This window comes from Tursiops truncatus, chromosome 15 (assembly GCF_011762595.2).
Source record: "Tursiops truncatus isolate mTurTru1 chromosome 15, mTurTru1.mat.Y, whole genome shotgun sequence".
Lineage (NCBI taxonomy): Eukaryota > Metazoa > Chordata > Mammalia > Artiodactyla > Delphinidae > Tursiops > Tursiops truncatus.
This window is the reverse complement of record NC_047048.1, coordinates 34,817,003-34,842,279: the sequence shown is the minus strand read 5'-3', so window position 1 is coordinate 34,842,279 and position 25,277 is coordinate 34,817,003. Positions and strand designations below refer to the sequence as shown.

The 25,277-nt window shown below is 45.6% G+C and overlaps 1 protein-coding gene across 2 annotated transcripts in view; it reads right to left on the bottom strand.

The window, feature by feature from the left end:
- The window catches only part of ADCY9 (adenylate cyclase 9), a 188,863-nt gene that overhangs the window by 24,813 nt on the left and 138,773 nt on the right, over positions 1 to 25,277 (bottom strand). For both annotated transcript variants that reach the window (XR_012326136.1, XM_033839103.2), the window contains 6 exons: positions 20,504 to 20,608; positions 18,791 to 19,008; positions 14,126 to 14,228; positions 11,094 to 11,302; positions 7,679 to 7,838; positions 1,145 to 1,293 (listed from right to left, as the gene is read on the bottom strand). Coding sequence is in view for 1 of the 2 variants with exons in the window: in XM_033839103.2 (XP_033694994.1) it covers positions 1,145 to 1,293; positions 7,679 to 7,838; positions 11,094 to 11,302; positions 14,126 to 14,228; positions 18,791 to 19,008; positions 20,504 to 20,608 (944 nt within the window). In the remaining variant the exon portion in view is untranslated. The remainder of the gene's footprint in view (positions 1 to 1,144; positions 1,294 to 7,678; positions 7,839 to 11,093; positions 11,303 to 14,125; positions 14,229 to 18,790; positions 19,009 to 20,503; positions 20,609 to 25,277) is intronic.

The following is a 25,277-nucleotide window of genomic DNA, read 5'->3' as shown; positions in this document are numbered from 1 at the left end:
GACAGAGATAGCCAATGGGTACATGAAAAGCTGTTCAACATCCCTAATCATCAGGGAAATGCAAACCAAAACCACAGTAAAACATCACCTCACACCCATTAGAACAGGTATTATAAAAAAGACAAGAAATAGCAAGCGTTGTTGAAGATGTGAAGAGAAGCCTCGTGCACTATTGGTGGGAATGTAAATTGGTACAGCCACTATGGAAAACAGTATGTAGGCTCCCTCCAAATTAAAAACAGAACTATCATATGACCTAGCAGTTCCACTATTAGGAATATATCTGAAGGGAACAAAAACAGTAACTTGAAAAGACATCTGCAACCCCATGTTCATTATAGTACTATTTACAATAGTCAAGAGGGGAAGCAACCTAAGTGTCCATCAATGGATGAATGGATAAAGAAGATGTGGTATATATACAATGCAGTATTACTCAGCCATAAAAAAGAAGGAAAATCCTGCCATTTGTGACAACATAGACAGACCTTAAAAGCATTATGTTAAGTGAAATAAGTCAGACAGAGAAAGACAAATACCGTATGATCTCAGTTATATGTAGAATCTTAAGACAAACAAAAACCCCCATGAACTCATAGATACAGAGAACAGACTGGTGGTTGCCAGAGGCAGGGGTGGGAGGTGAGTGAAATGGGTGAAGGTGGTCAAAAGGTACAAATTTCCAGTTATAAAATAAACAAGTCTTGGGGAAGTAATGCACAGCATGGGGACCACAGTTAATGATACTGTACTGTATATTTGAAAGTTGCTGAGAAAGTAACATGTTTTGTTTTGTTTTTTGGCCATGCAGCATGGCTTGTGGGATCTTAGTTTCCTGACCAGGGATCGAACCCGCACCCTTGGCAGTGAAAGCTCAGAGTCCTAACCACTGGACCGGCAGGGAATTCCCCCAAGAGTAACTCTTAAAAGTTCTCATCACGAGAAAAAAATATTTGTGTGGTGATAGATGTTAACTAGACTTACTGTGGTGATTATTTCACAATATACACAAATATTAAATCATTACATAGTGCACCTGAAACTAATATGTTCTATGTCAATTATATTTCAATTAAAACAAAAAGAAAAAGTGAGAAGGAGAAGAAGAAAGGTGGTCCTTCTGTGGAGGGCACAGTGCACGTACCTGTCTGGGCAGAGGGAGACGTAGAGCAGCAGCAGGGGCCCGGCCCCGACGACTGTGGCCAAGGAGGACCTCATCCAGGAGCTGAGCTGGCAGAAGTTACAGTAGTGCACCACGGTGATCAGGACAGCCGAGCCCGTGAACACGGTGGACTGCAATGAGGGGCAGGCTCGGTGAGGACCCCAGGCCCCCTCCTTGCCACACGGGCTCACCTGCCTTCCCTCCAACTGGGCACCCCGAGAGCAAATGACACGCTCACTTACCTGTCCTTCTGTTTAACAAAATATCTGGTGGTTTCAGGGACAGATCATAAATCATTAGATTAATTACCAGAGCTTTCGGTTACAAGTCTCACTGGCACTAAAATTCCTCTCCTGTTGTGTGCAAATTGCACACGTCACATTGGAGGAGAGGAAAGGTAGACTGCCCTGGTTGAGAACTTCCACCATGTAACCAGTTACCTCCCAAAGCCTGTCCTCCAGGCACCCTGCTGTGTGTCAGTGGAAATGTGATTTGGTTTTAAGTATCAAATGCAGCCAGCCCACCCAGTACTTCATGCTATACTCGCTGGCACCAAAAATGTAATCTTCCACAGCAGGATGAATTCACTCTTTATGGGGTTTAACTTGGATGCTCCTTCCCTGATCAACAGCAGCTGATCCAGGTGCCAGTCAATTGTTTGTGCCAGTTCTTCAGACTAACATTATCTTTTTTTTTTAAACTTTTAAAAAAATATATAAAGTATAGTTGATGTATAATAGAATATTACCTTGTATCATCTGGAAACATGGGTCAGATGCTTCTTTGTAAAACGTGTAAGAAAATAACTGATTTGGGGGACTTCCCTGGTGGCGCAGTGGTTAAGAATCCGCCTGCCAATGCAGGGGACACGGGTTCAAGCACTGGTCCAGGAAGATCCCACATGCTGCAGAGCAACAAAGCCCATGTGCCACAACTACTGAGCCTGCGCTCTACAGCCCGCAAGCCACAATACAGAGCACGTGTGCCACAACTACTGAAGCCTGAGTGCCTAGAGCCCATGCTCAACAAGAGAACAAGAGAAGCCACTGAGCAGAAACAAGAAGAACTACAATCCCACAGCCTATTGAACAAAAACCACATTCACAGAAAGACAGACAAAATGAAAAGGCAGAGGACTATGTACCAGAAGGAACAAGATAAAACCTCAGAAAAACAATTAAATGAAGTGGAGATAGGCAACCTTCCAGAAAAAGAATTCAGAATAATGATAGTGAGGATGATCCAGGACCTCAGAAAAGGAGTGGAGGCAAAGATTGAGAAGATGCAAGAAATGTTTAACAAAGACCTAGAAGAATTAAAGAACAAACAAACAGATGAACAATACAATAACTGAAATGAAAAAATACACTAGAAGGAATCAATAGCAGAATAACTGAGGCAGAAGAACGGATAAGTGACCTGGAAGACAGAATGGCGGAATTCACTGTTGCGGAACAGAATAAAGAAAAAAGGATGAAAAGAAATGAAGACAGCCTAAGAGATCTCTGGGACAACATTAAACACACCAACATTCGCATTATAGGGGTCCCAGAAGGAGAAGAGAGAGAGAAAGGACCAGAGAAAATATTTGAAGAGATTATAGTCGAAAACTTCCCTAACATGGGAAAGGAAATAGCCAACCAAGTCCAGGAAGCGCAGAATCCCAGGCAGGAAAAACTCAAGGAGAAACACACTGAGACACATAGTAAGCAAATTGACAAAAATTAAAAACAAAGAAAAATTATTAAAATCAACAAGGGAAAAATGACAAATAACATACAAGGGAACTCCATTAGGTTAACAGCTGATTTCTCAGCAGAAACTCTACAAGCCAGAAGGGAGTGGCATGATATACTTAAAGCGATGAAAGGGAAGAACCTACAACCAAGATTACTCTACCCAGCAAGGATCTCATTCAGATTCGCTGGAGAAATCAAAAGCTTTACAGACAAGCAAAAGCTAAGATAATTCAGCACCACCAAACCAGCTCTACAACAAATGCTAAAGGAACTTCTCTAAAGGGGAAACACAAGAGAAGAAAAGGACCTACAAAAACAAACCCAAAACAATTAAGAAAATAGTAATAGGAACATACACATTGATAATTACCTTAAATGTGAATATGGATTAAATGTTCCAACCAAAAGACACAGGCTCACTGAATGGATACAAAAACAAGATTCATATATATGCTGTCTACTAGAGACCCACTTCAGACCTAGGGACACATGCAGACTGAAAGTGAGGGGATGGAAAAAGATATTCCATGCAAGTGGAAATCAAAAGAAAGCTGGAGTAGCAATACTCATATCAGATAAAATAGACTTTAAAATAAAGAATGTTACAAGAGACAAGGAAGGACACTACATAATGATCAAGGGATCAATCCAAGAAGAAGATATAACAATTGTAAATATTTATGCACCCAACAGAGGAGCACCTCAATACATAAGGCAAATGCTAACAGCTATAAAAGAGGAAATCAACAGTAACACAATAATAGTGGGTACTTTAACACCTCACTTACACCAATGGACAGATCATCCAGACAGAAAATTAATAAGGAAACACAAGCTTTAAATGACACAATAGACCAGATAGATTTAATTGATATTTATAGGACATTCCATCCAAAAACAGCAGATTACACTTTCTTCTCAAGTGCACACGGAACATTCTCCAGGATAGATCACATCTTGGGTCACAAATCAAGCCTCAGTAAATTTAAGAAAATTGAAATCATATCAAGCATCTTTTCCAACTACAACACTATGAGATTAGAAATAAATTACAGGGAAAAAAATGTAAAAAAATACAAACACATGGAGACTAAACAATACGTTACTAAATAACCAAGAGATTTCTGAAGAAATCAAAGAGGAAATCAAAAAATACCTAGAGACAAATAACAACGAAAACACGATGACCCAAAACCTACGGAATGCAGCAAAAGCAGTTCTAAGAGGGAAGTTTATAGCAATACAGTCCTACCTCAAGAAAGAAGAAAAACCTCAAATAAACAATCTAACCTTACACCTAAAGGAACTACAGAAAGAAGAACAAACAAAACCCAAAGTTAGTAGAAGGAAAGAAATCATAAAGATCAGAGCAGAAATAAATGAAACAGAAACAAAGAAAACAGTAGCAAAGATCAATAAAACTAAAAGCTGATTCTTTGAGAAGATAAACAAAATTGATAAACCTTTAGCCAGACTCATCAGGAAAAAGAGGGAGAGGACTCAAATCAATAAAATTAGAAATGAAGGAGAAGTTACAACAGACACTGCAGAAATACAAAGCATCATAAGAGACTACTACAAGTAACTCTACGCCAATAAAATGGACAACCTGGAAGAAATGGACAAATTCTTAGAAAGGTATAACCTTCCAAGCCTGAACCAGGAAGAAACAGAAAATAGGAACAGACCAATCACAAGTAATGAAATTGAAACTGCAATTAAAAATCTTCCAACAAACAAAAGTCCAGGACCAGATGCCTTCACAGGTGAATTCTATCAAACATTTAGAGAAGAGCTAACACCCATCCTTCTCAAACTCTTCCAAAAAATTGCAGAGGAAGGAACACTCCCAAACTCATTCTATGAGACCACCAGCACCCAGATACCAAAACCAGACAAAGATACTATAATAAAAGAAAATCATAGACCATTATCACTGATGAATATAGATTCAAAAATCCTCAACAAAATACTAGCAAACAGAATCCAACAATATATTAAAAGGATCATACACCATGATCAAGTGGGATTTACCCCAGGAATATAAGGATTCTTCAATATACGCATATCAATCAACGTGATACACCATATTAACAAACTGAAGAAGGAAAACTATGTGGTCACCTCAACAGATGCAGAAAAAGCTTTTGACAAAATTCAACACCGATTCATGATAAAAACTCTCCAGAAGGTGGGCACAGAGGGAACCTACCTCAACATAATAAAGGCCATATACGACAAACCCACAACAAACATCATTCTCAATGGTGCAAAACTGAAAGCATTTCCTCTAAGATCAGGAACAAGGCAAGAGGGTCCACTCTCGCCACCATTATTCAACATAGTTTTGGAAATCCTAGCCTCGGCAATCAGAGAAGAAAAAGAAATAAAAGGAATACAAATTGGAAAAGAAGAAGTAAAACTGTCACTGTTTGCAGATGACATACTATACATAGAGAATCCTAAAGATGCCACCAGAAAACTACTAGAGCTAATCAATGAATTTGGTAAAGTTGTAGGATACAAAATTAATGCACATAAATCTCTTGCATTCCTATACACTAACAACGAAAGATCAGAAAAAGAAATTAAGGAAACAATCCCATTCACCATTGAAACAAAAAGAATAAAATACCTAGGAATAAACCTACCTAAGGAGGTAAAAGACCTGTAGTCAGAAAACTATAAGACACTGATGAAAGAAGTCAAAGATGATACAAATGAAGAGATATACCATGTTCTTGGATTGGAAGAATCAATATTGTGAAAATGACTATACTACCCAAGGCAATCTACAGATTCAGCACAATCCCTATAAAATTACCAATGGCATTTTTTACAGAACTAGAACAAAGAAAATCTTAAAGTTTGTATGGAGACACAAAAGACCCCAAATAGCCAAAGCAATCTTGAGGGAAAAAACGGAGCTGGAGGAATCAGGCTTCCTGACTTCAGACTATACTACAAAGCTATGGTAATCAAGACAATATGGTACTGGCACAAAAACAGAAATATATAGATCAGTGAAACAGGATAGAAAGCCCAGAGATAAACCCACATACCTATGATCAACTAATCCATGACAAAGGAGGCAAGGATATACAATAGAGAAAACACAGTCTCTTCAATAAGTGGTGCTGGGAAAACTGGACAGCTACTTGTAAAAGAATGAAACTAGAACACTCCCTAACACCATAAACAAAAATAAACTCAAAATGGATTAAAGACCTAAATATAAGGCCAGACACTATAAAACTCGTAGAGGAGAACATAGGAAGTACACTCTTTGACATAAATCACAGCAAGATTTTTTCTGACCCATCTCCTAGAGTAATGGAAATAAAAATAAACAAATGGGACCCAATGAAACTTAAAAGCTTTTGCATAGCAAAGGAAACTATAAACAAGACAAAAAGACAACCCTCAGAATGAGAGAAAATATTTGCAAACAATCAATGGAGAAAGGATTAATCTCCAAAATACATAAACAGCTCATGCAGCTCAATATTAAAAAAACAAACAACCCAATCAAAAAATGAAGACCTAATAGAAGACCTAAATAGACATTTCTCCAAATGAGACATACAGATGGCCAAGAGGCACATGAAAAGCTGCTCAACATCACTAATTATTAGAGAAATGCAAATCAAAACTACAATGAGGTATCACCTCACACCAGTTAGAATGGGCATCATCAAAAAATCTACAAACAACAAATGCTGGAGAGGGTGTGGAGTAAAGGGAACTCTCTTGCACTGTTGGTGGGAATGCAAACTGATACAGCTACTATGGAAAACAGTACGGAGGTTCCTTAAAAAACTAAAAATAGAATTACCATATGACCCAGCAATCCCACTACTGGCCATACACCTAGAGAAAACCATAATTCAAAAAGACACATGCACCCCAATATTCATTGCAGCACTATTTACAATAGCCAGGTCATGGAAGCAACCTAAATGCCCATTGACAGATGAATGGATAAAGAAGATGTGGTACTTATATACAATGGAATATTAGCCATAAAAAGGAACGAAACTGGGTCATTCGCAGAGATGTGGATGGACCTAGAGACTGTCATACAGAGTGAAGTAAGTCAGAAAGAGAAAAACAAATATCGTATATCAACGCATATATGTGGAATCTAGAAAAATGGTACAGATGAACCAGTTTGCACAGCATAAATAGAGGCAGAGATGTAGAGAACAAATGTATGGACACCAAGTGGGGAAAGCAGTGGTGGGGGTGGTGGTGGGATGAACTGGGAGATTGGGATTGACATGTATACACTAATATGTATAAAATAGATAACTAATAAGAACCTGCTGTATAAAAAAATGAAATTCGAAAAAAAAAAGAGAAGCCACCACATTGAGAAGCCCGTGCAGTGCAACGAAGAGTAGCCCCCGCTCGCCACAACTACAGAAAGCCCACGTGCAGCAACAAAGAACCAACACAGCCAAAATTAAATAAATAAAATTAATTTTAAAAATTAAAAAAAAAACGATTTGGGACTTGAGGACACCAAGAGGGGTTGGAGAGGACACAGGTCCACCAGGGAATCACCCCAGAGCAGCCCCTGGGCTGACCTCCCTGCCCGCTCCTCTGTCCCAGGCAAGTCTTTTAAAAAGACAAGTTCAAAGGACTGACAAAGAGTTTGCGCCTCTTTAAGGGCCTATATTTAAATTGCTGTCCCAAGCCATCAGGCTTATATTTTTAAAAAGTGATCAGGGAGTCCATAAGAGCACCGACACAAAATCACCAAGACTTTACTTACGTGTATGTTTGTCTCAAATTCGGAGGTGACATGTGAATAGACTGCGAGGGCGGGGAGGGACACCAGGATGGCCCCGATGAAATGGCGCGGGAGCCAGCCGGCTATCCACTCCAGCAGGCGCTTGGTACAAGCCATCACATCCTCCAGGAAGAACACCATCCTGGGAGCGGGGGGGAGAAAGGAGAAACGGGGTATCTGTGGGTGGGGGACCCAAAGCCAGGGCCACTCCCAACCCTGGCCTATGCTGTGGCCGCTGGTGTGGGCGGCGGGCAGAACCCCCGCCTCCTTTATTTTTGATCAATGGCAAGTAAACTGGACTCACTCAGCTCACCATACCGTATTTTAAGGTTACTTGCTGCATTCGGATAAGACGTGCTTGTAAAAGACAAGCATAGGCCTCTGTGAGTCTAAATGGAGCATGTAAGAACCAGGCAGGCAAATACTAACAGGTCCTGAAAAAGGTCACCTGTCACCTGTTACTGCCTGCTTCTAGGGAGGTCTCAAGTGGGTGGTTCAGGAGGTGTTCGGAATTTTTTTTTTTCTTTTTTTTTAACATCTTTATTGGGGTATAATTGCTTTACAATGGTGTGTTAGTTTCTGCTTTATAACAAAGTGAATCAGTGGTGTTCGGAATTTTGTGGGCTTTTTTGGTGCCTCAATGGTTGCAGGTGCTACTGGCACCAACAGGCAGGAGCGGGGGATGGGTGATGTCCTGTGATGTACAGCGAGGCTCTGCCCTAAGCCCCACATGACTGCTACACACCCCCTGCTGACGATGACTTCAGCCTACAGCCTAACTGCGTTTTGTTTACAAACAGAAAGTGGTTTCTGTATGGCAGTAACATACACTGAATTTTCCAGGAGTGCAGCTACTGGGTAAACCAAACAACATTACCCGTAGTTTTATTTGGGACACCACCAAGAGTCGTCAGCATCTCAGAAACCACATCACAGGCTCCTGGGGCTCATACCACCAAACCCGCACACTCATAACAGTCCGCACTGGGAGCTGTCATATTATCAGTGCACAAGGGCAAACAGCTGACGACTTTGGCGTGGCTGCCCAGGTGGTGATGCCCTGGCATATTCGAGGTGAAGCGCTACACGTATATTATTTTAAATGGCTTTCTTGCCATTTCTCTTTCACATTGGAGTGATGGCATTTCATTGATTGCTTCTGAAATTGTGTGTATACGTGGGCTATACTTCAGGGTAGGGATGTGGCATCATAAAACGTTTTTCATGGAGAATGGGGAGCTGAGTGTGTGGGGCCGAGAACTGCTTCTCTGCAGGAAGAATCCCTGGGTCAACAGCAGCGGGAGGTGGAGGAGAGGACACTGGGGGTCCGCCTCGGGAGGGAGAACCACGCACACAGTCCCCTCTAAAGACACCTCGGTGAGGGTGCAGGTGGGGCAGGCCCACTTCCCTTGCCTTCAAAGGTAAAAAGCCTGTCAAGGGCCTCTCGCATCCACCCAGGCGTCCACACCTTCAGTTACCAGTGTAGGTCCTTATTGACCTAGGGTCCCATATCCACCCTCAGTGGGGCCAGAGGAAATCCCCCAGGCCCCGCCCTCTCCTGGGCACCAACATCACACCAGAGGCTCAGGCAGGAGCAAAGTGGTCCCGCGGAGATGTGGGTGCGCCGGGCACAACCAGGCCTGGCATCCTCATGGCCCACAGTCCTCTGCAGTCCTTAACCTGGCTTAGCCCAGATTTTTTCAAATTGGGTCCGAAGAACAGGGAACAATCATGTAAAGGGTTCTTTAGAAAAGGTATGGAGAAAACGCTTGCCTCAGAGGGATCAAGAGCCTTAACCAGTTGTGAGCCCCGCATCGGACAGAAACTCGGGGCAGGGAGGGGAGTGATTGGAAGTAGGTACTGGCTTTTCTTTGGGGTGACAGAAATGTTCTAAAATCATATGGTGGTGATGTTTGCACAATTCTGTAAGTTTATTAAAAATCTGTGAATTGTACACTTATGAGTGAACTTATTGTTTGTGAGTTATATCACAATAAAGCTTGTTTTAAGAAGAAAAAAGACTAGGGGCCAGAGGATGCCTTGTTTTGGTCCCTTCGGGTGTCCCCAGGCCCAGGGCAGGCCCACAGAGGGCGCAGTTCATTTGGAAGTGGGTCCCAGGCAGCTTGTGGAGACATGGAGGGAGGCAGGCCCAGGGGAGGGCTGTGCTGGGGAGGAGTCACCTGCTGTGGGCAATGCAGCTCCACGCTGGTGGCGAATCTGGGGAGATGGTGAGGATGTGCCTTAGAGTTCCCTCCACTGGGAGGAGGAGGAGGGAAGGGAAGAGCCCCTGGCAGCCAGAGAAAGCCCTTGGCAAAGGGCTGAACAGGCCTCAGTGGGGAGTTGGGGGGGAAGGGGGGAGTGTGGAAGGGAGGGGGCAGGTGTCCAGCTCATCCATTTCGAAGGGAGGGATCTTGAGTTTGGGAGTCTCAGGGCCAGACCCAAAGCTGTGGTTTCCTGTCCTGGGATGTTGGGGAGGAGTAGAAACTCAAGGTCAGGGCCCTTTACCGCATTTCTCTCCGATCCCCAGTGTGGGGCTGTCCTGCTGAGAGGACAGGGCTGGAGGAAGGGGGTGGGCCTGGTGCAAGGACCCAGCGTGAGTGGAGGCCCTGTTTGTATCAGTAGAAACATTGTGAGCTTCCTGAGTGGGGTGGGGCCTGAAACTGGGCTAGCCCTGAGGGCCCAGCCTCCCAGAGGGACTCTGCTGTCTCTTCGGACACTCTGTCCATTTTTAAATGGGTTGACTGTCTTTTTATTATTGAGCTAACATTCTAGATATTAGACCCCTGTCACAGATATGATTTGCAAATACTCTCTTCCATCCTGTAGGTTCTCTTTCACTTTGGGGTGAAAAGTGATGATGGTGTTCTTTGAAACATGAAAGTTTAAAATTTTGATGAAGTCCATCTTAACTATTTTTTCTTTGGTTGCTTGTGCTTTCCATGTCGTATCTAAGAAAGCGTTGCCTGATCCGAGCTCATGAAGACTTGGGCCTGTGCTTTCCTCTAGAGGTTTATGGTTTCACCCTTACATTCAGGAGAGGCACCTGCTGATGTGCTGGCAGCCCCTTACCAGCTGTACCCTGTACACCTACCTCTTCTTTCTCTGCCTTGCTTTCTTTTATTCCCTATCTTCCCACTTTCTCTCTTTAAGTATCTGATTTGGGAGATCAGCAGACTAGTTGGTGGCATTAGGGCTGCAGAGGACAGTGACCCACTGGTAAGGTGAGTGCCCACCTGTGCTGAGGGCCCGTGTTGGTGAGGGAGGAGCCAGTGAAGCAGGCTGGGGGAGGGAAGAAAAGAGGACCATCCCCGAAATGGGTTATGGAGACAGCTGGCTGTTCCACCAGCAGAGGGAGCTAAAGGCTAACAGCTGGGCAGTGCTGCAGGTGGGCCTTTACCTGACAGAGACCACGAGGGACAGGATCTCCAGAAGCAGGGCTGCTCCGAAGACCACCAGGGCGGCCGGCGGGGGTGGCATGGAGGCGGCCCCATACTTCAGGAAGCAGGTAATGGAGAGAATCAGAAACACTGTTGTCGACAGAAACACATCCAGGAGGGAGCTGAAGGTGGCACTGGCAAAAGTCTTCACGGGAGAATTCTTTATAACCTGTTTGGGGGGGAGTGTGAACAGATGCTGCTGGATGTATCCTCCTGGAGAAGTATAATCCAGGCGGAAAAAACAGCAGATGCTTGCTGAGCACTTGCCTCCTGCGGACCAGGTACAGGGTGAGTAGTGCTTCAGGCAGGCCGTCTCCTACCCCACCTAACAGTGAAGAAACTGAGGCACAGAGAAGTGAAGAAACTTGTCCAAGGTCACACAGCAACTGATTACAAACCAATTAAGTTCTCACAGGCATGTGACGCCCTGAGCCTGAAAGGCGAGCTATCGACAGGCAAAGTCAGTGACTCTGCATCTGTAGAGACAGTAACAGGAAAGCCACATGCTAGAAGCTTCCACTGAACGCTGGGTCCCAGGCTCAGGGTGTGTGAAAGCTGGCTTCATACAGAAGTAGGAGGTCAATAGCAACAGTGACAGCAAGAGCCTGCTCTGGGCCTGGACGCTGTGCAGGGCTCGAGGGCAGGCATGAAACAACCCCCTTGGGGGCTCATGGCCTAATGGTGGGACAGACAGGAGTCTGAGATGGGTGGTGTCATCCGTGTATCAAAGCAACATGCACATCATGTCAGGAAATCATGGGAAGGAGGGAAAAAATGACGACAACGCCAAAGAGTCTGAGAGAGACTTGTTCCAGGCACCATGTGGACCCTTTGGGGGCACGACCTCAATCGATGCTCACACAGCCCTCAAGGAGGAAATGCTCCCAATCTCAGGGCACAGGCTGGGAGGCTGAGGTGAGGTGGCCACTAGAGGTCACACAGCCAAGGAGGAGCCCGGCCAGGGGCTGTGGCATCTTGATCATGTCACCTACTGTCCCTGTGCCTCCATTTCCTTAACTGGAAAGAGGGATAAAATGGGACCCTGCACCTTATGGGTGCTGGGGATGCTTAGATGGGAAATCACAAAGTGCAGCGGGGGCCTAATGTGGGGGCGGCTTGGAGCCTCCCACCGTTCCTGCATCGCTCCCATCCTCGCCAGCTGGCCCTGTGGTTCAGGGATAGCGTCCCACCTGCACCCCAGGCCTCCGGGCTCATTTACTCCCATTACCTACAACTCAGCCACGTGACCTTTATACAACACAGTCTGATAGTGCCAACTCCTGTTCCGGATCCTTCAATGGCTCCCCTGGCCTTTAGCATAACGTCCACAGTGTGGGAAGCTGTCATCGGGCCCCTGCCCACCTGCCCCTTCCACCCTGTCTGCCAGACAGAAGCGCCCACAGCTCCCTGGATGCACCCAGGCTCTGTCTTATCTCCAAGGTTAGGTTTGCAGGTGCTGGCCCCTCTCTGGAACGTTCCTTAATTCAGTTAATTGCTAGTCCTCCCACTAACACGGGCTCCTTCTGGGCCCTCGACCTGGGGTCGGTGTGCTCTGCGGCCATTATGGGGCCCCTGTGTCTGGATTCTCATTTCTGCCGGGTTACTGCTTCCCTGTGAGTGTCTGTCGACGCTACACCCCAGCCCCAGGAGCAGGACCCGGCGGTGCAGACGCTCAGTGAGCATTTGGTGACCTGTGCCCTCTGCTGGGGAGGCTCTGTACTCAGCACCGGGAGTGGGTGGGAGCTCCTGGCCCTGAATCAGGCAGGTGCCCAATCCTAGCGATGGGATCTCGGCCGCTCGGCCTTTCCTGGCCTCGGCTTTCTTTTGGTAAAATGGGGATAATCATAAGCTTCCTTGAAGGGTTGCTGTGAGGATTAAGGTTGCTGTTTTGCCTTAAAGGCACCAACCAACCAACTCCCAAGTCCACAAGAGTGAGCCTCGCCTGGGGTATTAACGGTATTCACCACCCAGGAGGCTGACGAAACTCAACCCCACAGGCATGAACTGCCCTGTCTGGTTCACTAGGACTCTCGGGGTTGGTCAGGGCCTGGATGTAACAGACACTGAGGGATGATCTGCTGGATGAACAAATGGAGTCGAATGAGAAATCCTTCTGGCTCTGGGGTTGGGAGGGTATGCATTTTTGACCTTGGAACACTAAGCTGGGTTAGATTTGGGAAAAATGCAGGGAGCTGGCTTCTTGGAACTCAAACCAGGCTCTAGGTTCTCGTATTTATTCATCGTTTCCACCAAGCCCTACTGAGCACTTGTGGGTGTGGGGACTGGATGCCACGTAGAGTGGAGATGAGAGACAGGGTCCTGCCTCCCAGAGTGGAGAGTCCAGGAGGAGGCATATGATTCAACAGTCCCACAAGAAGAGATTACAAACTGGGATGCAGCTACGGAGAAACAGTATTACAGAGGAAAAAATCCAGTCTGGGGTAAGGGAAAGTTTCTTAGAGGAAGTGATGTTTGGGCTGAGAGTTACAGGACAACAGGAGTTAAGGCAGGGGAGGGGCGGTAGAGGAGGGCTCAGCACCAAAGCAGGCGGGAGAGCCAAGCAAGGTGAAAGCCCTCTCAGCTCTTGTCCCATTTCAGTAGGAAGAAAGCCGACAGGGAACAGGGGGAGAAATCCTCCTTGAGAACAGAGAATAGGTGGGGCTGGAGTTTCCCCCCTCACCCCTCTCACCCCCTACGAGGCCTCCAGGGGCTGGAGCACGGCCAAGGGCGCCTGGGGATGCACCAGCTGCAGAGCAGAGGGACTGGGAGACGACAAGCCTGGGTTGCTGTAGAGATATTTGGGATTTTCTCCCTTGTGAAGATAAATTCACATACAGGTGAAATTTAGGGCTTACAGACTGTGGGAAATCAATATGAGCTGTCAATTTCCTGTCACTCAGGAAAACAAAAATGGCCTCCAAAGCACAAGACTAATCGTGAACTGCAGTGAAAACGACGCATGTCTTTGGTAAAATTATAAGGAGCCACGCACCTCTTCTTGATAGCTGGTCCTGTAGGCTTGTTCTAGCTCCTGATCCAGGAAGTTCAAGCTGAACTGATTAATGGGTGGCTTAAAAAAATAATCTTTCATCAGGCTAGAAGAGACAATAAATGCAATCAATCAACGTGCAGCACAATCGTTACATTTATTTTATCAGAAGATCACAGTTACCTACTGAAACGCCATTTGTGAAGCATGTCACAAAAGCTGTACTAAAAGTCACCATACAATAGACATTGCTCAACTGCCCCTTTTAGAACATGTCTCTGGAAACTCCTTCATGCTTCTAGACATAATCCCATTTTAGGTTTCCCCTCCACAAAAGAATGCCCATTCACCATTAACATAACACACATCATCAGAACCGTGCTTTTGAAAACATCTTCCTAACGTCCAGAATTAGAATAGAAGGAGGCAGCAGCTTTTTTGTTCTATAAAATGCTCCCTTCCAAAGGACCAGCAGATCCCTGTACTGAGCATACTTATGTTGATTTGGAGGCTTCCTTGCAAACATAATTCAGAACCGGCTGTCCTGTCACTCAGAGTACTGACAGTAATTACCACTGTCACTGCTAACAGGTTGTTATCACAAAATTGTGTTTATAGTTAGTGTAATTTTGGTGCTACTGTCACATATGCAGATTGCATGTGAAATGATAATGCTCAATGATTTTAATAGCAGAGAAATCAAGCCTGCTTTACGTGACTCTTTCATTCTTTTACGGACTGCTAGCAAACAGTCATATCCTTTTTATCCTGCAGAAAATTACTATAAATTTAAGGGAATGTTAGCATAATTTCAGAAGGCAAATGCAGCTGTGGGATGTCTCTCTCCCTCACATAATAACTACTAGAATTAAATCTGATGAAATTTGTAAAGAGCCTATCATGTGCCTGACACACAGTAGGGTTCACTGTAGTTCCTCCTTTCCCTGAAGCAGAGTGGGCTCTCTTCTTGTGCTAAGTGTGCAATACCTTACTGGGCTCTCAGACTTAGAAAAGAGAAAATTCTATCCCCTAATGTTGACCCCCTATCCTCCCCTCCACTTGGCAAGTATGGACAGAGGGAAAAACAACAAAGCAGCTATAAGAAGGAAATGTAATGGCTTCATTTTTGCAGTCAAGTGGCAGGATCCACACTATAAAATACACTGCCCATTTGAGATTAATATTGGGAGGTCCCACTTCTGGGAATGGAAATTAGCTCCTGTTAGATCAATCGTCTCTCAGATAACAACTATAAACCCTAAACAAAATATAAAAACAACTCCTGGAAGGCACTGGCAATTGACCAAAGCAGTAAGAAAATGGAGAAGAGCCACACTTGGAACAGGCTGAATTTCTTGTGGTTTTTTTTTTTTTTTCTTTTTTTGCCTAAAGAGAGTCATTAGTCAGCACCACGTGTAAGATGGCTAAAACTCAGAAAAACTACAGTTTTACTGACCTGGAAAACCAGAAAATAGAGTTTAGCATGCCCACCAATGGAAAACGAGGTTGGACATTCCAGAGAGAGAGGACCAGAGAAGGGGGAGCCCCAAATTCTGCATACAGGCTCTGCTCGAATCTCTGGCTGACCCCTGAAATACACATGTGCATGGTAGACTACAAGCCTAATTAAGGCTGAAGGAATAGTGGCTGCCCACCTCAGGGGAGACAGAGTTTGGTGTCTGAGTTCAGATGAGTTAACTGTCTACTAAAACAAACAAAAAGTTGATATTCTTCAAAGGAATGTAACAGAATCCAGGTTTTCTAACCATTGTACATAATGTGCACAATGCAATCCAAAATTACTAGACAGACAAACAAGGAAACAGGAAACCATGATCCATCCTCAACGAAAAAGCAATCAGTAGAGACCAACCTGAGATTACCAAGAGGTTGGAATTGGAGGTTGGGGTTTATAATGTATATGGATGTAATACATGTGAAAACTGTAACATAAGGAATGAGAAGAGAGTAATGTACCTAAACAATTGTAAGATTTCTACATTTAAAGTGAAATGATACAGGGACTTCCCTGGTGGCACAGTGGTTAAGATACTGCTTGCCAATTCAGGGACACGGGCTTGAGCCTGGTCTGGGAAGATCCCACATGCCACATAGCAACTAAGCCCCTGCACCACAACTACTGAGCCTGCACTCTAGAGCCCACGAGCCACAACTACTGAGCCCTTGCACCACAACTACTGAAGCCCACATGCCTAGAACCCATGCTCCGCAACAAGAGAAGCCACCTCAATGAGAAGCCTGCACACCACAATGAAGAGTAGCCCCTGCTTACCACAACTAGAGAAAGCCTGCATACAGCAACGAAGACCCAATGCAGCCAAAAATAAACAAATACATAAATTTATAAAAAGAAAAAAAGTGAAATGATGCAATATTAACTATAAGAAGACTATAAAAATATAAGACTGCCTAGAGCAACCATTAGAAGAAAAATAATGCAAAGAGGTATGGCTAAAAAGCAAATAAATATATTAAAATATAATAAAAAAGGCAGATATTGTCAGAATGATTTAAGGAGCAAGACCCAAAAGAGATGTATTTCAAATATAAAGACCCAGGTTATAATTTTTTAAAATGGAAAATGATGTAGCATGCAAACAGTAAGAATAAGAAGGCTAGAGTGACTATGTTAATATCCGATAAAGCAGTCTTCAAGACAGAGTATTACTGGGCACGAAGAGGGACACTTCAAAATGATAAAAGGATTATTTACCAGGAATATATAACACTCATAAATGTGTATGTACCTAAAAAAGAGCTTCAAAATACCTGAAACAAAAATTGTCAGGACTACAGAGAGACACAGACAATTCCACAACCACAGCTGGAGATTTTAACATCCCTATCTCAATAAGTGATAGAACAAGAGACAAAGAAGTCAGTAAAGAGACAGATGATCTGAACATTACTGCCAACCGCGTGGGCCTAATTGAGGTTTATGGATCACAACATCCTGAGAATGCAGAATATGCATTCTTTTCAAACGCACATGGTATGTTTACCAAAACAGACCACATGTGAGACCACAGAACAAGTTTCAATAAATGTAAAAGGAATGAAGTCACATAGTGTATGCCTTTGACTACAATGACATTAAATCAAACATTAATAACTAACATATGTAAATACCGTTTTTCACTAAAAGGAGCCAGGGCTTTTGGAGAAACGGCTGATTCCTGAGCTGGGGCAGGGAAGATATAAAATGAGCCTGTTGTACTGGAAAGTAAGAAATCACTCAAAACAAATGAAGGAGCCGTGTCGAAAGGACACAGGAGCCAGCCTGAAGGCGGGCTCCCAAAGGCCAGATTCGGGACAACTAGAGCATCAAACTCTAATTAGGACAGTGATAAATGATGTCATGTTAAGTAAAACAGGACTCCATGAGGATTTATATGGATTTATAAATCTATAGATGGATAGATTAAGTAATAAGTGGGGAGGAGCTCTTCTTTACTGCAGAATGCCAAGCCCCGAATGATAAATGCAGAGTCAGCGCTGAAGCAGGAAAACTGCCATTTTGACCAACATAGTAAAGACTGTTTCAAACAAGAACCATCAATGGAGATTAAGTCTAGGGAAGCGTGGTGAGGAATGGGATCTTTACATGATCTGAAAGCATCTTCCCACGGATGGCCGACTAGTCACAGGGAGAAAATAAGTACAGACTGGAGAAGTTGGCAACACTCGCCCAGCTGATCAACATCACTACCCCTGATGAGGTCAAAGGGGGCACCACGGGCCTCTGGATCTGGTGCCTGAGAAGACACGTCACCTCCATGGGATCTGGACACACAAGCAGCCTGGACAGAATCATGAGGAGATGTCACACAAATCCAACTTCAGGAATATTTTATAAAAGAGCCAGGCCTGCATGTTTCAAAAATGTCAATGTCATGGAAGATCAAGAATGGCTGAGGAACTGCCTCAGATTTAAAGAATGAAGAGGCCTGACAACCGCATGGTGCAGCATGTGATTCTCTACCATGCTATGAGGGACACGTGGGACCACACAACAAAACCAGAATAGGAACCGCAGACTGGGTAAAACACCTCATCAGTGTTAAATTTCCTGAATTAGGTAGCTATGATCACGTGCAAGAACACCCCTGTTTTCAGGAAATACAGTTTTAAGGGGTAGAAAGCACAATGTATCTAACTTACTGTCAAATGGTTAAGAAAAATAAATAAATAAATTTCACAGGGAGAGCGAGAATAAAACAAGCAGAGTAAAATGTTAAAAGTTGGTAAATTGGGGCTTCCCTGGTGGCACAGTGGTTGAGAGTCCACCTGCCAATGCAGGGGACACAGGTTCATGCCCCGGTCTGGGAAGATCCCACATGCCGCGGAGCGGCTGGGCCCATGAGCCATGGCCGCTGAGCCTGCGCATCCGGAGCCTGTGCTCCGCAACGGGAGAGGCCACAACAGTGAGAGGCCCGCGTACCACACACACACACACAAAAAGTTGGTAAATCGGGCAAAGGGTGTAAAGGGAATCTTTTGTATTATTCATGCCACTTTTCTGTAAGTTTCAAATTATTTCAAAATACACTGACAATAGAAGGCAAATGCGTGGGGGGTGAGGTGACTCAGAAAACGGGGAGCTTCTACCTGCAAATCTTCGCTTTAAGGCAGGTGGCTGCATCTTACCTGTCTTCCTTGATAACGTCAACAAAATGGGCATCCGTTTTCTCCCGGATGTTCTTGAACCTCAGCGGAAGGAGGGCTGACTGGTCCAAGCTCACACCTGCCCACCTTCCCTTCTCTTGTAAGATCTCGCACAGGGAGGTCTGACTGTTGGTGAGCTTCTCCTCCGGGGGAGGGCTTAGCAGTCCGTTTTGCGTTTTGGAACTGGGTCCTCCAGAAGCCTGTGTCAGGATAGGGAGTGGGGGCAGACACAGAGGCTGAAGCGTGGGATGCAGCAGCACTATCCCCCACAACGCGGCCATACCGGAGCACCCTGGACTGCGCCCTGCACACCACAACCTGCACCTTTGGATCTCTCCTCTAACCTGAGCCCTCTGCCTCTCTGCCGGTCTGCTTTTCCCCATTCCCCCTGGCTCCTCCAAACACACCTCCAGGCGCCCAGGACAGTGGTGACATGGGAAGAGCCGGTAAGGAGGTCAGGGGGAAGGCTGAGGCAGGAGTTGGGGAGGCTCGCAGAGTTTCCTGACCACAGAACCAGCATTCCAGGAGCCAGGAGGACTCGAAGGAAGTGCAGGGGCGGATCCAGGGAAAGGAAAGCCAGAGCTGTAAGGGCTGCGGCTTAAGAAAGGGGGGTGACTGATTTGCATTTCTCTAATAATCAGTCACCCCAAGCAACCTAAATGTCCATTGACAGATGAATGGATAAAAAAGGTGTGGTACATATATACAATGGAATATTACTCAGCCATAAAAAGGAATGAAATTGGGTCATTTGTAGAGATGTAGATGGACCTAGAGTCTGTCATACAGAGTGAAGTAAGTCAGAAAGAGAAAAACAAATATCGTATATTAATACACATATGGGGAATCTAGAAAAATGGTACAGATGAACCTAGTTCCAGGACAAAAATAGAGACACAGACATAGAGAACAGACATGTGGACACAGTGGGGGAAGGGGAGGGTGGGATGCTTTGGGTTTTTAGGATTGACATATACACACTACCATGTGTAAAACAGATAGCTAGTGGGAACCTCCTGTATAGCACAGGGAGCTCAGCTTGGTTCTCTGTGATGACCTAGATGGGTGGGATGGGGCGATGGGAGGCGGGCTCAAGAGGGAGGGGATATATGTATACATACAGTTGATTCACTTCATTCTCCAGGAGAAACTAACACAACATTGTAAAACAACTGTACTCCAATTAAAAAAAAAGAAGGGGTGACTGGACACAAACGACGTGGAATGACCCAGCATCGTGCAGGTCCATGGGCCAACGACCCGAGGATGAGGATGACAGATCTGCGCCTCCCTGGAGAGTTGCCTGATTCAGAAGCTTGCTTGGAGGCTCCTGGGTCTGGTCTCCAGGCGAGACTTCTTTGCACTGCCCTTGCTGCTGGCCTAACCCAAGCCCTCCTCATGCCCCACCTTTCACCCTAAGGGTTCCCCTCTTCTCCTTCCACATCCACATCCCACCAGCCACTGAGTCCAGCTTCCAGCTCCACAGGTCTCACTGCCCGTCAGGGTATCCCATGCAGGTCAGCATCCATCCTGCTATTTATCGGTCTGTTCAAAACCCAGAGGACTCGAAGGTATGCAATGGTGTCACCCAAGAGGAGTTGCCCTTGGAACTGAGAAGCTGACCAGACAGGATGTCCCCTCAGGTGGGTGCACCAGGAGAGGCACTGACAGGGACTACAGCCCAGAGCAGGTTACCTTGGTGCTTTTCTTGGGCTCCTCCTGACAGCCATTCTGGACTGCTCCGCCTTCAGCGCCAGCTTCCAATTTGGGAGCAAACATGATTCTGCACGACGGGCAGGTCTACGAGAAAAACACAGACCGTAGGAGCTCACTCAGGCAACATGACCTCACTACGTGATTCAAACAAGTCAGCTGCTGTTGCAATTTGCTGTCACACAACAAATGGCGCAACCAAATGGAAGGCTTACTGAACCACTCAGGATGAGTTAAAAATGAACTCGCTGGGGCTTCCCTGGTGGTGCAGTGATTAAGAATCCGCCTGCCGACGCCGGGGACACAGGTTCGAGCCCTGGTCCATGAAGATTGCACATGCCATGGAGCAACTAAGCCTGTGCACCACAGCTACTGAGCCTGCGAGCCACAACTACTGAGCCCACGTGCCACAACTACTGAAGCCCGCGTGCCTAGAGCCCATGCTCTGCCACAAAGAGAAGCCACGGCAATGAGAAGCCCGCGCACTGCAATGAAGAGTAGCACCCACTTGCCACACTTAGAGAAAGCCCGCGCACAGCAACAAAGACCCGATGTAGCCAAAAAAAAAAAAAACCGGCAGCATGATAATGGAAAATAAACCACACAAAGACCTGTATGTGAATGTGCCCTAACAGCTTCTACTTTTTAGTACAAACAACTCAGATGTCCATCAGCTGATGAATGGATCAACAAAATGGGGTATATCTACAGAACGAAATATTACTCAGCTATCCAAAGGGATGAAGCACTGACAAACACGACAACGTGGATGAACCTTGAAAACTCATTCAGTGAAAGAAGCCAGACACAAAAGGTCACATATGGTGGGATTCCATCTGTATAAAATATCCACAAAAGGCGAATCCACAGCGACAGAAAGGAGATTAGTGGTTGCCAGTGGCGAGGGACACAAGGGAATGGGGAGTGACTCTAACCGGTGTGGGGTTTCTTTTTGGGGTGATGAAAACGTTCTGACCGTGGTGATGGTTGTACAACCTTTCAAACATACTAAAAACCACCAAATTATACACTCTAAAAGGGTGGATTATATCTCAATAAAGCTGTTGTTACACAAACTAGCTGCCAACCCACACTCAAACACTAAGCGAAGGTTCTCAAGCTCTCTGTGAAGGTGAGCTGTTCTCATACAGCAGGACAATCGGAGGGACGAGCTTACAGACCTAGCCCTTCTTATTCATTTGCGGGAATTAGCTGACCTAGAAGAGACAAGGCAAGACTCAACACTGTCACATATAGCACAACACAGGGAATACAGACAGTCGTTTACAATAACTACAAATGGAGCATAACCTTTAAAAATATACCATCACTATATTGTACTTCTGTAACTTATATAATATTGTACAGCAACTATACTTCAATTAAAAAAAAAAAGTACCCCCAGGGATAGTAGAAAGGGCAAGGCTTTCATTTCTCACAAACCAGGGTTCAAATCCTCGACTACTTACTGGTTTGGAGACCCCTGTTCAAATCCCTCACCTCGGTTCTCTCCTGTGTGAAATGAGAGTGAAAACACTTTTCTTGAAGACATATTGTAAGGATTTATGAATACGCAAGTAGAAAGCCTAGCATTGCTCCTGGCGCTCAGTGTATCCTTAATAAATGTACTCTTATTCTTAATATGGTCTGGTAATCTAGGAACCAACCACCACTGAGATAGCAACTGACAGCATCCAGGGGAAAAGACAGACTTATTAGGCTTCAAAAGCAATTTCCTAGCGTAAGAATCGTTAAGCACTGGAATACACTGTAGGAGGCTAGATATTATTTCAGAAATTTTAAATAATAAAATTTAAATAAAATAAATGTCACTTAGTGCCTTAGGGCAAGGATATAACCCAGATCACATCCTAAGTTAGATTTCAGGCCTGTACTGTATTCAATAAAAGAAATAAAGATTCTAAAGAGTTGTGTAATTTGGGAATCTGATGCAATGCACCCATTAAATTCGAATGCTCGTATTCATTCAAGAAGTGAAAATATACATGCCAAAAGAGCTGGCCAAATCAGGGAGTATCATGTCCGAGCAAACAGCAGTACCTAGGTAAAATCTGCTTGTAGCTCAGAAAAAACTGGCATTATTAACAGGGGCAAGATGCTCTAATTGTCAATGGCATACAGTAAAATTATTTTAAAGCACCTCTTGGTATTGACTGAGTTAAGCTTCAGAACGTGTTGCCAATGGGGCCAATGATCTCAAATGGAAAAAAAAAATCCACTACCACACACATGAAGTGACCCCCACAGCCCCAGAAAAAAGTGTGTGCGTCCACGTGACAGGCCAGCAAGATTCCCAAGGTCTTCCCTAGCAGGTGTGTGTGTGTGTGTGTGTGTGTGTGTGTGTGTGTGTAAATGGCTTTGGTGGTGGTAGTGGTGGCAGGCTTGCTTCTCTAGGGGAACACAGCCTTTTCAGGGGCCAACTGATGGCCCAAGGGTAGGATGGATACAGCCTGGAGCGGCAGGGGGGTGTGGAGGGTTGAGACCCTCTAAGCCAAACCCTTAGGCTCCAGGGACTGTCTGTCACCAATCTTGTAAAGACACGATGGAATAGTGAACAGATTCTCTGACCACTTTTCTTTTCTTTTTTTTAGTCTTTATTTATTTATTTAATTTTATTTTTGGCTGTGTTGGATCTTCATTGCTGCACACAAGCTTTCTCTAGTTGCGGTGAACAGGAGCTTACTCTTCGTTGCGGTGTGCGGGCTTCTCATTGAGGTGGCTTCTCTTGTTGCGGAGCACAGGCTCTAGGCGCATGAGCTTCAGTAGTTGTGGCACGTGGGCTCAGTAGTTGTGGTTCACGGGCCCTAGAGCGCAGGCTCAGTAGTTGAAGTGCACGGCCTTAGTTGCTGCGCAGCGTGTGAGATCTTCCCGAACCAGGGCTCGAACCGGTGACCCCTGCATTGGCAGGTGGATTCTTAACCACTGCACCACCAAGGAAGCCCTCTCTGAGCACTTTTCAAACGTTAAGTCTAGAGAACAAGTGTAACACAGTGATTAAAGGCACTGGCTTTGAAATCAGACTGTCACGGACTGAATCCTGGTTCTACCACATAATAGTATGGGAATCTCTCTGAGCCTCAATTTCCTCCTTTGTTAAATGGGATTGAATCATAAGGGCAGAACGAGGAGACACATGTAAGGCCAGTCAGAGGTATTTTAGATCAGCTCTAATCCCAAGGCACTGACCTCCTAGAATGCTGAACTGAGAAGGATGACGAGGCCACGTCCTAGCCCCGAGGGAGGGGACCCATGGGGGCTGGCGATGTCTGCCGTGGGTGAGGGCTTGCGTGTGTGAGAGTGCGTGCGTTGACCACACTTGGCTCCACACACGCCTGCAGTGTTGGGGAGTGCTCAGTAAACACTGGTCCTTAACACTGAAACATCTGGTCCCTATTCTCTCGGGTTCTGAAGCCAGTGCATACGATCATTTAAAGTCCTTGATCACAGACTAGACAGCCACCGGGCGTCTGCTCTTGCCCAGCCCTGTGTTTTCAGGCATCTCTTGGCATCAGCTTGCTCCTAAGTATCTTCCTCTCCTCAAGTACACCTGATGCACTTGAAGAACAGGCCATCTGCTTCTTAGGAATTCCTCACAGTGTGCTGGCTTTGCATCTGGATGATGTTTCAAGCTTCTAGAGCCACAAATATGCAAAAGTGACTCTCAAACCTATCGGACACCAGAGAGCATACACCCGCTGCAAAGGAGTCCCTGGACAGGAGTCAAGGCCACCCCAGTCAGCCACTGCATCCCCTCTCTGAAAGGTCTTGGCTGTGAAGGAAGGGTGGGAGGGCCAGTGGGGACCGGGATTGCCCGTGGGGACCGGGCTGTCTCAGGGGGCCGGGGGCAGGGCTCTTTACAGATGGGCAGCTCAAGGCCACACCGTTGGCAAACAGAGGCTGCAGGGCCTGTACCCCATTCTAATGCATGTCCCGCAGAGCTGCCCACAAAAGAACCTCAGGGAGCAAGGACGTGTGTTGTCAGAGCCGGGATGCTCACAACTGTCTAGGAGACTGTGCTCAGGGAGCTCCGGGGCTCACTGGGGTCACATGTCAAGTGTAGAGCAGGATCCGTGAGTGGGACTCCTAATGGTCTGAATGGTGCTCACTCCGCACACTCACAGCAGCTTCATCCAGGGAGTGGGGACTGGGGGTTGGGGAGGATGCCAGCTGTGGACCCAGGCCCCCCTGTGGCAGGGTGGTTCCTGCAGCACAGGGACCCAGCAGCAGATCATTTCATTGTACTGTGAAGATGTGGCTCTTTGTCATTCTGTTTCTTCCTCAGCTACTTTCCTTTTCTGGGGCAAACTGTACTGATTCTAACTTAAAAACAAATGAAACAAAAATCTTAGAGAAATCTGTCTGCCCTGATGGAAACTTTCTCATATCTCGACATTCCCTCGATCTGTAGGGGGAGCCTCTTGTGCTCCACGGGGGTCCCGCCAAGCAACGGTGGGACGGTGGGTGGGTTTGTCCACCCCCTCCCCCCAGCAACTTTCCTTTAACTATTTTCCAGCTTCGTTTTAATCCGGTTAAAACGTCTCACATACTGGTTTTTGTCAAGCAGATACCTCTGTGAAATGTTTGCCAGCCTATTAAAGGCCCGTCTCTCCCTCTGAGCAGCTGCTGTCATCTCAGACCCCAAAAAGCCTTTACCAGGAAGAGGGGTTTAGATTCTGGGGACGCTGGGGGACATGCCCAAACTGAGCAACTGACTTGTAGGGCAGCCCCTCTGCAG